Source organism: Hemitrygon akajei, chromosome 21, assembly GCF_048418815.1.
Source record: "Hemitrygon akajei chromosome 21, sHemAka1.3, whole genome shotgun sequence".
In the NCBI taxonomy this organism is placed as follows: Eukaryota; Metazoa; Chordata; class Chondrichthyes; order Myliobatiformes; family Dasyatidae; genus Hemitrygon; species Hemitrygon akajei.
This window is the reverse complement of record NC_133144.1, coordinates 10,778,424-10,791,931: the sequence shown is the minus strand read 5'-3', so window position 1 is coordinate 10,791,931 and position 13,508 is coordinate 10,778,424. Positions and strand designations below refer to the sequence as shown.

General features: G+C 42.5%; 1 protein-coding gene across 1 annotated transcript in view; it reads right to left on the bottom strand.

Annotated features, from left to right (window-relative positions):
- The window catches only part of LOC140714511 (stereocilin), a 109,587-nt gene extending 109,013 nt beyond the window's left edge, over positions 1-574 (bottom strand). Inside the window, exon 1 of the mRNA XM_073025805.1 lies at positions 514-574. Coding sequence (XP_072881906.1) covers positions 514-574 — 61 coding nt within the window. The remainder of the gene's footprint in view (positions 1-513) is intronic.
- Between the last annotated feature and the right edge of the window lie 12,934 nt (positions 575-13,508).

Genomic DNA, 13,508 nt, shown 5'->3' with positions numbered 1-13,508 from the left:
ATTGGATAGGTATATGGACAGGAAAGGAATGGAGGGTTATGGGCTGAGTGCGGGTCAGTGGGACTAGGTGAGAGTAAGTGTTCGGCACGGACTAGAAGGGCCAAGATGGCCTGTTTCCTTGCTGTAATTGTTATATGGTTATAAAATTCTCGATGAACTCAGCAAGCCAGACAGCATCTATGGAAAAGACAATTTGGACCAAGCCCTTTCTTCAGGCCACGCCACTCAGGGGCTTGTGTTAACATTATTCATGTAGTGACTGCACTGGATGTGTGTGACAGTGCAGTATGTACCGTGTTCTACACCTTGGCCCCAGAGGAATGCTGTTTCATTTAACTGTATACCTGTGCAAGGTTGAATGACAATTAAACTTGAACTTGAACTTATTGGTTTCCTGGTGACTTTCTCATATTGATGTCCAGGGATGAGACTTTCTTTTAAAGTTTAAGATGCTTGCCCCTCGGCCGTCTGTTCTAGAGTACAGAACTGAGAAGTTGAACTGTTTACTCTTACCTGTGCTGTGAGTGGACGCCAGCAGCAGGAAGGTCAGCACAAGGGCCGAGGGAAATGCCATTGCTTCAGGGGGAAGGGAGCTCTCCCCACAGGGAAATCTGGCCTTCAGGTCTCAGGTCCACAACCACGACTCTCACTGCTGTGACCGCCCGTCCAACACCTATGCAGAAACACACAGACACTGCCAACATGATCATCCACTTCCTTGATCAAAATGCTTCCAACATCAAATTCAAGGCCTCCACTTAAACAGGCAAATCGGAACCCTCATTATTTTATTTAGCACTTGCTACGGTCTTCAAATGGTTGCTCATTGGTCACACATTGAAGAACTAGACAGGGTCAGGGATTGTCTGGAGCGATCTCATTCCCTTAAATTCTCTACTATTTAATCCTGTCATGCCCCATAAACTGCTCCAGTCTCTGCACGTCTCCAGTTCTGGCCATTCACATTTGTAAATAGCTTCAGCCTGTTTACAAGTGCTTTCGTAACTTGGTCCTTGGTAGGACAGCACCAACATAGTGTAACGACCAACTTTCCCCCTATTTACACTGCGTGGACCAACCATTGCACTGAGCAGGGAATCTTTACATGGCCTGAAAACTGCGTGGCCCTTTAAATGTTTAGGAAGTCCTAACTGCACGGCAACAAGGGCCTTGTGCACGGGAGCATTTCAGTTACCGCGCAGCCACGCACTCATGCAGTTTAGAGGGAACAATGCCAGCTGTAAGATCAAGGTTCAATTCCTGCCACTGTCTGTAAGGAACTTATACGTTCTCCCTGTGAGCGTGTGGGTTTCCTCTGGGTGCTCTGGTTTCCTCCCACATTCCGTAGACAGACAGGTTAGGGTTAATAAGTTGTGGGCATACTAGATTGCGTCATAAGTGTAGTGACACTTGCAGGCCGCCCCCAGGACATCCTTGGACCATGTTAGCCATTGACACAAAACAATGCATTTTTCTGCATGATTCCACGTACATACAACAAATAAAGCTAATCTTTAATGTTTAATCTCAGGTGTGAAGTACTAACTTTGTGACATTCCCTCATTAACATGGCATGAATGTTGTACCTGGATATCATGTATGAAATTACTGATGAGCATGCCAATTTGTTGCTAAAATAATTGTCATGTGACCACACCATCACGGCACCAGAACATGCTGTAATTAACACAGAAGACGCATTTTACCTATGTTCCGATGTGCTAGTGATAAATCTGAATCCTGTGTAGCATCTGTGCCCCCAATTTACCCCCGTTCACCTAGGGTGAACTGCCGTCGCCCCGCCAATAGTGCGATACGTCGGTGTAAATACGGTGTAATGCCCCCCAGTACACACTCGCAACACAAATACCAGACAATACACCAGAGTAAATAATTGCAACTTTATAGTTATTTCTTAGTGATAGGTTAGTAGAAACAGATGACCTAAAGGTGCCAAATCAGTAAATTTATCACTTTGTGCACAATATTTTAATACGTTGGAGCTCACGCCTCGGGTTCCATCCACAACGACCTTCCGAGCCTTCAGCCACCGTCCGAACCTCTGACATCCAGTATCTGCCACCCTGGAACCGCTATCTGCTCCTCACACGTCCGTCCTCCTAGTTTGCCTCCCGAAAAAGACCGCGAACTCCCGCTCAGCTCACACATACAAGATAGCGCATAACAATTCTCCATTGATTAGCTCCCCCCCCCCCCCCTTATCTGCAGTCATAACCCAAACATTCCAGATACAGAAACCCATTACAGCATTAAATAACATTACAGAGAAGCCATTTCATTACAACAATACAGAGAAGCCATTGTGTTAGCCTGAACAGTTAACATCACGGTTACTGGTACTGAGAGCCCTACACCTGTTATAGCAGATCTCTCTGAGGAGGAGATCAGGCTTAACAACCTCCCTAAACTTTCAGATGCTGTAGGGGATTGGGGTCGGTCTGATTCTCCTGAGACACCAGTGCAACCACAACAGAAAGGAGTCATCTTAGGTTAACCTTATGTGTAACACTCTGATGCAAGGAAGTAATAGGTAAGAGAAGAGAAGTAGTATTGGATCCTGATACTTTCGTTTTTCGGAAATCGAGAATGGAGATCTTGTTCCTTACGGCCATTTTATTACGTTACAAAAATTAGAAACGAAAAATAGGGAGCTGAGAAAACACAAAAGAAAGGAAAAACGGTCAAGATAAATAAAAATTCCAGTGATAACAATTAACCTATAAAATAGGCATGACACCTGCTACTGAAAGATCCTGAAAAGCTGCCAGTCCAGCACCAAAGTCCAAGTGCTTTGGATTATTAAGCAATGCACAGAAACACTGCAAGAACTCAACAGGAATAAACAGTTGATGTGTTGGGCTGAGATGAATGTTGTGCCTGTATATCATGTATGAAGTTTCTGATGAACATGCCAATTTGTTGGGTGTGCATTGTTCAAACAATTGTCATGTGGGCACGAAATCTTGGCACCAGAACATCTGGTTATTAACACAAAAGACACATCAACTGCTTATTCCCCTCCAAGACGCTGCCTAACCTGCTGTGTTCCTCCAGCATTTTGGGTGTGTTGCTCTGGATTTCCAGCATCTGCAGAATCTCTTAAGGTTGGATTATTGAGCTTTGTTGTACAGCTTTAAACCAATTTCTTCAAACTTTTCAATTTGCTTGAAATTTGTATCCCGTTCATTATTTCTAGAATGTTTACAGTGCCTTCTTCCGCGATGAAACACAAATTGTTCATATAATTTTTCTTCCATTTCCTTATTCCCTGGTACAATTTCTTTCATCTCACTCTGTAACAAAAAGTTTTCTGCCGTGAACTGATATGGTCTGGCCCTCCATTGATTCAGGTTGACTATAGGTGATGCATCCAAGCTGTCAAGCCAGGGGAGTACGATATGGAGAGCAAGCTGTTGCCCATGCAGCAGGCTCCCACTCTCCAAGCAGCTGATGTATCCCAAAGGAATGACAGAGATTGACACTACTTAGAGGCTTCAACTCCGGATTTTTCCTCAGGATTTACTCCTGAAGCCTCCCCCACGGGTGGGTGTAGCCGCAGGGTAGCAGTGGTCTGAAATCAGAGTTTCCCTTCTCTTAGATGAGCTGCCAACCACGGCTGACGAGCCCTATTTGCCTGAAGTGACTGGTTTTAAGGAGCCAATACCCGCCTTTGGCCCTCCTCCTGTCAGTAGAAATGGACCTGCCAGGCTTAGTAGCTAAGCCACACATGAAGGCCAGGAGCTGGATTTGGCAAGACCATGTGTGGATATGAAAACAGATTCCTCTAATTCTAAAATCAAATGAGACCCAGAATAATCAGAACCACTTAACTGATGTGAAATTTGTTGTTTTAGAACTTAGAGCAACATAGCAAAGTGTGAATCCTTCATTGTGTCGACCAATGTACACTACTTCATGATCAATCTAACCATTCCCTCCTAGAAAGCCAAAAACACTCCTTTTTCTTACATCCATGTGCTTATCAAAGTGTCTTAAATGTCCCTAATGCATCAGACTCCACTATCATTTGGGCAATGGGTTCCAGACATCCACTACTGTGTGCAAAATTTCTACCTCTGACCTCTCCCCTAAGCTTCCAAGTCCAAAGTAAATTTATTATCAAAGCACATATGCCACCATATACAATTCTGAGATTCATTTTCTTGTGGGCATGCTCAATGAATCCATAATAAGATAATAACCATAATAGAATCAATGAAAGACCACACCAACTTGAGCATTCAACCAGTCTGCAAAGGACAACAGACAGTAGGTGCAGGAGTAGGCCATTCGGCCCTTCAAGCCAGCACTGCCATTCACTGTGATCATCCACAATCAGTACCCTGTTCCTGCCTTCTCCTCATATCCCTTGACTCCGCTATCTTTAAGAGCTCTATCTAACTCTTTCTTGAAAGCATCCAGAGAATTGGCCTCCACTGCCTTCTGAGGCAGAGCATTCCATAGACCCACAACTCTCTGGGTAAAAAAGTTTTTCCTCAACTCTGTTCTAAATGGCCTACCCCTCATTCTTAAACTGTGGCCTCTGGTTCTGGACTCCCCCAACATCGGGAACATGTTTCCTGCCTCTAGCGTGTCCAATCCCTTAGTAATCTTATATGTTTCAATCAGATCCCCTCTCATACTTCTAAATTCCAGTGTATACAAGCCCAGTCGTTCCAATCTTTCAACGTATTCCAGTCCCGCCATCCCAGGAATTAACGTCATGAACCTATGCTGCACTCACCTCAATAGCAAGAATGTCCTTCCTCAAATTTGGAGACCAAAACCGAACACAATACTCCAGGTGGGGTCTCACCAGGGCCCTGTACAACTGCAGAAGGGCCTCTTTGCTCCTATACTCAACTCCCCTTGTTATGAAGGCCAACATGCCATTAGCTTTCTTCACTACCTGCTGTACCTGCATGATTACTTTCAATGACTGATGAACAAGGACACCTAGATCTTGTTGTACTTCCCCTTTTCCTAATTTGACACCATGCAGATAGTAATCTGCCTTCCTGTTCTTGCCACTAAAGTGGATAACCTCACATTTATCCATATTAAACTACATCTGGCATGCAAATGCCCACTCACCCAACCTGTTCAAGTCACCCTGCATTCTCATAACATCCTCCTCAAATTTCACACTGCCACCCAGCTTTGTGTCATCTGCAAATTTGCTAATGTTACTTTTAATCCCTTCATCTAAATCATTAATGTATATTGTAAATAGCTGCGGTCCCAGCACCGAGCCTTGCGGTACCCCACTAGTCACTGCCTGCCATTCTGAAAGGGACCCGTTAATCCCTAACTCTTTGTTTCCTGTCTGCCAACCAATTTTTTATCCATGTCAGTACCCTACCCCCAATATCATGTGCTCTAATTTTGCCCACTAATCTCCTATGTGGGACATTAAAGGCTTTCTGAAAGTCCAGGTACATATCCACTAGCTCTCTCTTGTCCATTTTCATAGTTACATCCTCAAAAAATTCCAGAAGGTTAGTCAAGCATGATTTCCCCTTCGTAAATCTATGCTGACTCGGACCGATCCTGTTACTGCTATCCAAATGTGCCGTTATTTCATCTTTTATAATTGACTCCAGCATCTTCCCCACCACTGATGTCAGGCTAACTGGTCTATAATTCCCTGTTTTCTCTCTCCCTCCTTTCTTAAAAACTGGAATAACATTAGCTACCCTCCAATCCACAGGAACTGATCCTGAATCTATAGAACATTGGAAAATGATTACCAATGCATCCATGATTTCTAGAGCCACCTCCTGACCATCAGGCCCTGGGGATTTATCAGCCTTCAGTCCCATCAATCTACCCAACACTATTTTCTGCCTAATGTGAATTTCCTTCAGTTCCTCCATTACCCTAGGTCCTCTGGCCACTATTACATCTGGGAGATTGTTTGTGTCTTCCCTAGTGAAGACAGACCCGAAGTACCTGTTCAACTCGTCTGCCTTGTTCCCCTTAATAAATTCACCTGTTTCTGTCTTCAAGGGCCCAACTTTGGTCTTAGCTAATTTTTTTCCTCTTCACGTACCTAAAGAAGCTTTTACTATCCTCCTTTATCTTGGCTAGCTTACCTTCGTATCTCATCTTTTCTCCCCATATTGCCTTTTTAGTAATCTTCTGTTGCTCTTTAAAAGTTTCCCAGTCCTCTGGCTTCCTGCTCACCTTTGCTATGTTATACTTCTTCTCTTTTATTTTTATACTGTCCTTGACTTCCCTTGTTAGCCACAGTCGCCCCCTACTCCCCTTAGAATCTTTCTTCCTCTTTGGAATGAACTGATCCTGCACCTTCTGTACTATTCTCAGAAATACCTGCCATTGTTGTTCCACTGTCATCCCTGCTAGGGTATCCTTCCAGTCAACTTTGGCCAGCTCCTCCCTCATGGCTCCTTTGTTCAACTGTAATACTGACACTTCCGATTTTCCCTTCTCCCTCTCAAATTAAAGATTAAAGCTTATCATATTATGATCACTACCTCCTATTGGCTCCTTTACCTCGAGTTCCCTTATCAAATCCGGTTCATTACCACACTAGATCCAGAATTGCCTTCTCCCTAGTAGGCTCCAGTACAAGCTGCTCTAAGAATCCATCTCGGAGGCACTCCACAAACTCCCTTTCTTGGGGTCCAGAAGCAACCTGATTTTCCCAGTCTACCTGCATGTTGAAATCCCCCATAACAACCATAGCATTACCTTTGTGACATGCCAATTTTAACTCTTGATTCATCTTACACCCTATATCCAGGCTACTATTTGGGGGCCTGTAGATCACTCCCATTAGGGTCTTTTTGCCCTTACAATTTCTCAGTTCTAACCATACTGACTCTACATCTCCTGATTCTACGTCAACCCTCGCAAGGGACTGAATTTCATTCCTCACCAACAGAGCCACCTCTGCCCACCTGTCTGTCCTTTCAATAGGACATATACCTTTGAATATTCATTTCCCAGCCCTGGTCCTCTTGCAGCCATGTCTGTTACTCCTTCAACATCATACCTGCCAATTTCCAATTGAGCCTCAAGCTCATCCACTTTAAGACAACAAACTGTGCAACTACAAATTGAAATAAATAATAATAAATAAATAAGCCATAAATATCAAGAACATGAGATTAAATTTCCTTGAAAGTGAGTCCATTGGTTGCAGAAACAAGTCAGTGTTGGGGTGAGTAAAGTTGAACCCTTTGGTTCAAGAGCCTGATGGTTGAGGGGTAGTTCCTGAATCTGGGAGGTGTGACTCTTGAGGCTCCTGTACCTTCTTCCTGATGGCAGCAGTGAGAAGAGAGCTTGTCCTGAGTGGCGGGGGTCCCAAATGATTGATGTTCCTTTCCTGTGATAACGCTTTGTGTAGATATGCCCACGATGGACTGGGCCTTATCCATTATTGTTTGTAAGTGCTCAGGTATTGGCCATTGCTGCCCTGTAAAAAAGCCACTCTGTGCACACTTCTTAATCTTATATACCTCTACATTAAGTTACCTCTTATCTTCCTTCCCTCCAAAGAGAAAGGCCCTATCTCACTCAACCTATCCTCATATGATATGCTCGCAAATCCAAGCAGCATCTTGATAAATATCCTCTGCATCCTCTCAGACCCTTCCTACAATGAGGCACCAGAACTGTACACAAAACTTCATCTGTGGTCTAAGCAGAGTTGTATAGAGCTACAACATTACCTCATGACTCTTGAACTAACTAATGAAGGCCAACACTCGATACACTTTCTTAACAACCCAATCAACTTGCATGACAGTTTAGAGAGATACAAGTTCTTGGACCCCAGATCCATCTGTTCCTTCATGCTGCAAATAATCTATTAACCTTGTACTCGGTCTTCAAGCTTGACTTTCCAGAGTGCATCGCTTCACACTTCACCAGATTGAACTCTATCGCCACTTCTCCATCCAGCTCTTCATCCCATTGACAACCTTCTACATTATCCACAACACCTCCAACCTTCATGTCATCTGCAAACTTACTAATCTACTCCTCCACTTCCTCATCCAAGTCATTTATAAAAATCCATAGAGCAAAGGTCTCAGAACAGATCCCTTTCGGAACACCACTGGCCTCTGACCTCCAGGCAAAATACTTTATCTATTATCACCATCTGCCTTCTGTGGGCAAACCAATTCTGAATCTATATATCCAAGTGTCCATGACATTCATGCCCCAAGGTAGGATGAGCCTACCATGGGGAACCTTGTACATATACACCACGTCCAGTGATCTACCTTTAATTTGCTTTGTTACCTCCTTGAAAAGCTCAGTGTGCTCAAGAGGCATGGTCTGCCCTTCACAAAGCCATGCAGAATATCCATAATAAGACTATACTTCACCAAATGCTCAGAAATCTTGTCCCTAAGAGTCCTCATTAGCTTGCCACAAAATTATATCATTCGGATCATTCCTATGATCTTTTTTGAACAATGGAACAACATTTGCCATCCTCCATTCCTCTGATACAACACTTGTAGCCAGGGAGGATGCAAAGATCATTAACACTCAGTAATTACTTCCCAAGTAACCTGGGGTGTAACCCGTCTAGCCTCAGTGACTTATCTATCCTAATGCTTTTCAGACACTGGAGTTTTCAGAAGTTTTGTGGCAGCAGTAAGTGCAAAGATATAAAATTATTATACAATACCAAAAGAAATAAGTTTTGCAAAAAGGAATACAGAGGGTACCTGGGTCCTGGGTTGACAGGACAAGGTGTGAGCAAAGGTTCACACAAGTTTAGGTTTAGAGATAGAAAAAGATCAACATCTGTGTTATAAAAAAATCTACAACCAAATTTTGCTGCATCCTAAACTATTTTCAGAATGGAATTAGGAGACTAAAACTCATTATGTTGTACCCTTGAACATTTTACCTATAGTTTTCAAACACTTTTCTCGAAAACTGTAAGAATATTTTAAAGAGTTGTTGAATGTGGTTACTGAAAGGTAATGACAGAAAAATAAGGCTCTCATGTCAACTTCAGAGGATGCAGCATCACTTCTGGATTGAAATTGTAGTGTCAGCCATTAGCAACAAGATTTGAACTATTGCTTGCACTAAAATGGCAGAACTCTCACGTATAACAATGCCAAGTGCAACTTTAACCTACAGTCTTTATTCAACACATCAGCTTTATTCGTTTCCCCATCTCTTAAACTTGTCCTAATATAAAATTGTTGGAAGCTCACTAATAAAAGCAGACAGGCAAGAGAAGAATTCATCAAGGTCTTATTTCATTACCTGGTAACGTCCAGTACAATAATCTTCATTTGAATGAACCTCTCTCTCTCCCTCTCCTCCTGACTGCAGTTCACAGCTTCTTTCACGCAAGTTTCCATCAACCACAGGGAGGTCAGATTTCCACAGACATCCTGGGGTGAAATTACTAACAATTATTCTAATCAAGCTTTTAAAATTGACATCATATTTTTACCTTTTACCTTACTCTGTGTGTTGTTAACTCTCCATTAGGGTACTCTAGTGATGTCTGTACCTTCATGTGGGATCTTACAACCTATCAAACAGAAATTCTGCACAACCACTTGTTCTTGTCCAATGGTAATGAATTCCCTTACCGGGTAATTAGACTCCCCCCTTGCTCTTCTATTCCACAATCCGTCCCCTACCTCTCCTCACTGCCTATCACCTCCCCCGGTGCCCCCGTTCCCTTTCTCCCATGGTCCACTCTCCTTGCTATTCCGACCCTTTACATTTCCCACCCACCTGGCTTTACCTATCACTTTCTAGCTATCCTCCTTCCTCTCTTCCCCTTTTTATTCTGGCATCTTCCTCCTTCATTTCCAGTTCTGATGAAGGGTTTCAGCCCAAATCATCAATCATTTACTCATTGCCATAGATGCCGCCTGAACTGCTGAGTCCCTCCAGCACTTGGTACATGTTACTAACTACAGTTATTCCAGTGCTTCATCATTTCACCCGCTTACCTACCTGCTGATTCCAATGAACTCAGCTTAAATATATATGCTCTGTGGACTGAATTAAACTCTGAGACATTTCACACACTTTTCTTTTTACAGCAAGGTCGGGAGAACACAATTTCACTACTTCCTAATACTTACAGGAACTCATCCTTACTCTCACCATCCCTAACTTTTGCCATGGCTTCCCCAGTTCCCAGACATGAAACATCTGTGCTTCTCCCTCTTCTCCATTGGGTCTAGAACAAAGAAATGTAATGACGTTGAACAGGCACACTAAATGATTTAGGAACTTCTGACCTGTAGCATTACTTTAGACCTCTTTCACTGATGAGTTTTCTCTAAAGCCAGCCACCCACGTGGCATTCCCCACAGTCAGTGTGGATAATTAAACAAACTGAAACTGAAAACTCTGAGCCAGATACGTACAGGTCCAGTAGACAAAGACAAATTAATCAGTGCAGCCAGTCCATCATAGAGTTCAAAAGACACTCATTCAAACGTCGCATTTAATCATTAAATTGGGTCTGGAATCTGAGAACATAGCACGTAAAGAGCTTCCAAACTCCAATCCATTATCAGCCTAGACCGGTACGTTTCAGATACAATGCAGAGTACTTATTACTGTATAAATAATGCAGTGGGAACCAGTCATTCTGCAAAGCTCTTTGGCTTTGAGAGACAAGAGGAGAAACCAAAACCAGCTTGATTCATTAGCCAGTCCAGTGAAAGCAGCCTCAGATACCATGACGACTTGAATGTTGGCAAATTGACATTCCACTATGCCAAAAACTCTTTCACATTATTGGATGACATAACAAGGCTTTATTATTCTGCTTTATCAATAGTACTGCACTCTTTCATGGGGATAACATGACCTACAGTTTTAGTCTTGGGGTATGGATATTGCTGATACTACCAGTGTTCATTATCCATTTCAAATGACCATTGGAAAGTAGGTGAACCACGACAGGAATAGGGTTGCCTACTGGAATACTGTGTGCATAACTAACCTTGGGGAAAATATACAAAAGGGACACTGAACAAAGGAGCAACCAATATCCTTGTGGGCAGGTTTGCTGAGCCATTGGGAATAACTTAGACTAGTTTGACAGAGGAGTGGAAACTTGAGTCTTATGAGAATAGGCTGAGCGACATAGGACTTTTCTCTCTGGAACAAAGGAGGATGAGAGGTGATGTGATAGAGGTGTACAAGATGATAAAAGGTATGGATAGAATGGATAGCTAGTGACTTTTTCCCAGGACGGAAATCAAATGAGGGGCATAATTTTAAGGTAATTGGAGGAAAGTATATGGAGGTTATCAGAGGTAAGTATTTTATGGAGATGGTGGGTGTGTGGAAAGAAATGCCAGGATTGTGGTTGAAGCAAATACATTAGGAACATTTAAAATCATTAGGTACATGAATGATAGAAAAATGGAGGGCTATCAAGAGGGTGAGAATGATCGTAAGGGTAGATTATAAAGTAGGATTAACCTCATGGGCCAATGGGCTGTGTCGTTCTACATTTTATGTCCACCTTCAACTACTGGTATCATGGAGCCAGAGCTGCTTAGCAAGGTGGTCACCCCAAAAGGCTGAGTTGCCAGCTTGTGTTAGTTCATCCCATTTGCAAACAGGTACATCACCTTGAAATCTGTTGGGCGTGGGTGAGAAAAGACACAAGTGCAGTAGATTTCCAGGGAAAAGCAACAACATACAAGTTATTGGCACCATGGAGGGACCTGCTTCACAACAGGGGAGGAAGAGGTTGGGAGAACTACATTCAGTGTCCAATTTAGTAGGTCCAGGAAGTATCTAATAAAGAAGCAGCTGAGTGCAATCCTGTAAGTTTGTGGTCTTTTGTTTCATCCACTTCAAGGTTCAACATACGTTCAGCGATGCTCTTCTGCACACCACTGGTGTAACACTTGGTTATTTGAGTTATTTTTCCCCTCTTGTCAGCTTGAAACCAGTCTCCTCATTCTCCTCTGGCTTCTCATTAACAAGGCTTCACCCACAGAACTCCCACTCATTGGATGTTTTGTTTTTAATAAAGCACCATTCTCTGTAAATTCCAGAGACTTGTGTGTACGCAAATCTCAGAAGATCAGCAGTTTGAGACACTCAAACCTATCTGGCTAAAAAAAAACTTATTCCATGGTCAAAGTCACTTAGATCACATTTCTTCCCCATTCTGAACCTCTTGACCATGTCTTCATACTTTTATGCATTGAGTTGCTTCTACATGATTGGCAAATTAGATATTTGCAATGATGAGGTATACCTAATATATTTCATGGGGGGGGATTCAATTGCAAATATTTCTGTGGGGTAAGAAGACTAAGTATTCTGGTACAAAAGATAAAGATAGCATCTGGTACAAAAGTAATGTATGTCTTGGAGCTACTGCAAAAACCCTGAAGAGGGACAAGTGGTCATGTTACATTTAAAGCAGAGGGTGATAGATTCTTAATTGGTCAGGTCATGAAGGGATACAGGGAGAATGGAAGAGATTGGAGCTAAGAGGAAGATTGGATCAGCCATGATGAAATGGCCTAAATTCTGCTCCTATAATTTACAGTACTGGGGAAGCCGTGGCAAAAGTTAGGGATGGTGAGAGTAAGGATGAGTTCCTGTAAGTATTAGGAAGTAGTGAAATTGTGTTGGCAATCAAGTCAGTTATCCAGCCTTGGTTCAAACCCACTGAATATTGAAAAGCCTAGATAGAGTGGACATGGAGAATATGTTTCCTATAGCTGGTGAGTCTTGGACCAGAAAGTTCAGCCTAGAGTACAAGGACATGGTTTTAGAACAGATGAGAAATTTCTTTAGCCAGAACATAGTAAGTCTGTGGTATTCATTTCCACTGTCAGCTTTGGAGGACAAGTCATTAAATATATTTAAAGCTGAGGTTGACAGATTCTTGATTAGTAAGGGTGTTAAAGATAATGGGGAGAAGGCAGGAGATTGCTTTGAGAGGGATAATTAAATCAGCTATGATGGAAAGGTGGAACAAACTCAATGGGCCAAATGGCCCAATTCTGTTCCTATCGCTTTATGATCTAAATAAGGCAACCCAATCATGATATAGAGCTGGACTATGCAATACCTTTTATGAAAGTCAGGATAATTCAAATTAACATGTACATAGTACAACATTAGTAGACCTTTCATTTCGCAGTGATTCATGATAAATTATAAATATTGTGCATAAAGTTGTCCCAGGTCTTGAGTACTCTATTACACCTTTCATTCCATCTGTGCACTCTTTACACTATTTTCTTTAAAAAGTGAAAAAGCAGGTACTATAACATTGGGAGAAAAAAAAGACAGCAAAGACTCTTAATACACAATCCTAGTATAAGCTTGTTTTCTGCAGCGACTTTGGAAAGGGGTGGTTCATGACATGGCTTGACCCAAAACAATTGTTTATTTCCCTCCATACATGCTGCCCGACTTCCTGAGCTCCCCCAGCATTGTGTGCTGCTCAAGATTTCCAACAGCATCAGAATTTCTTGCACCTG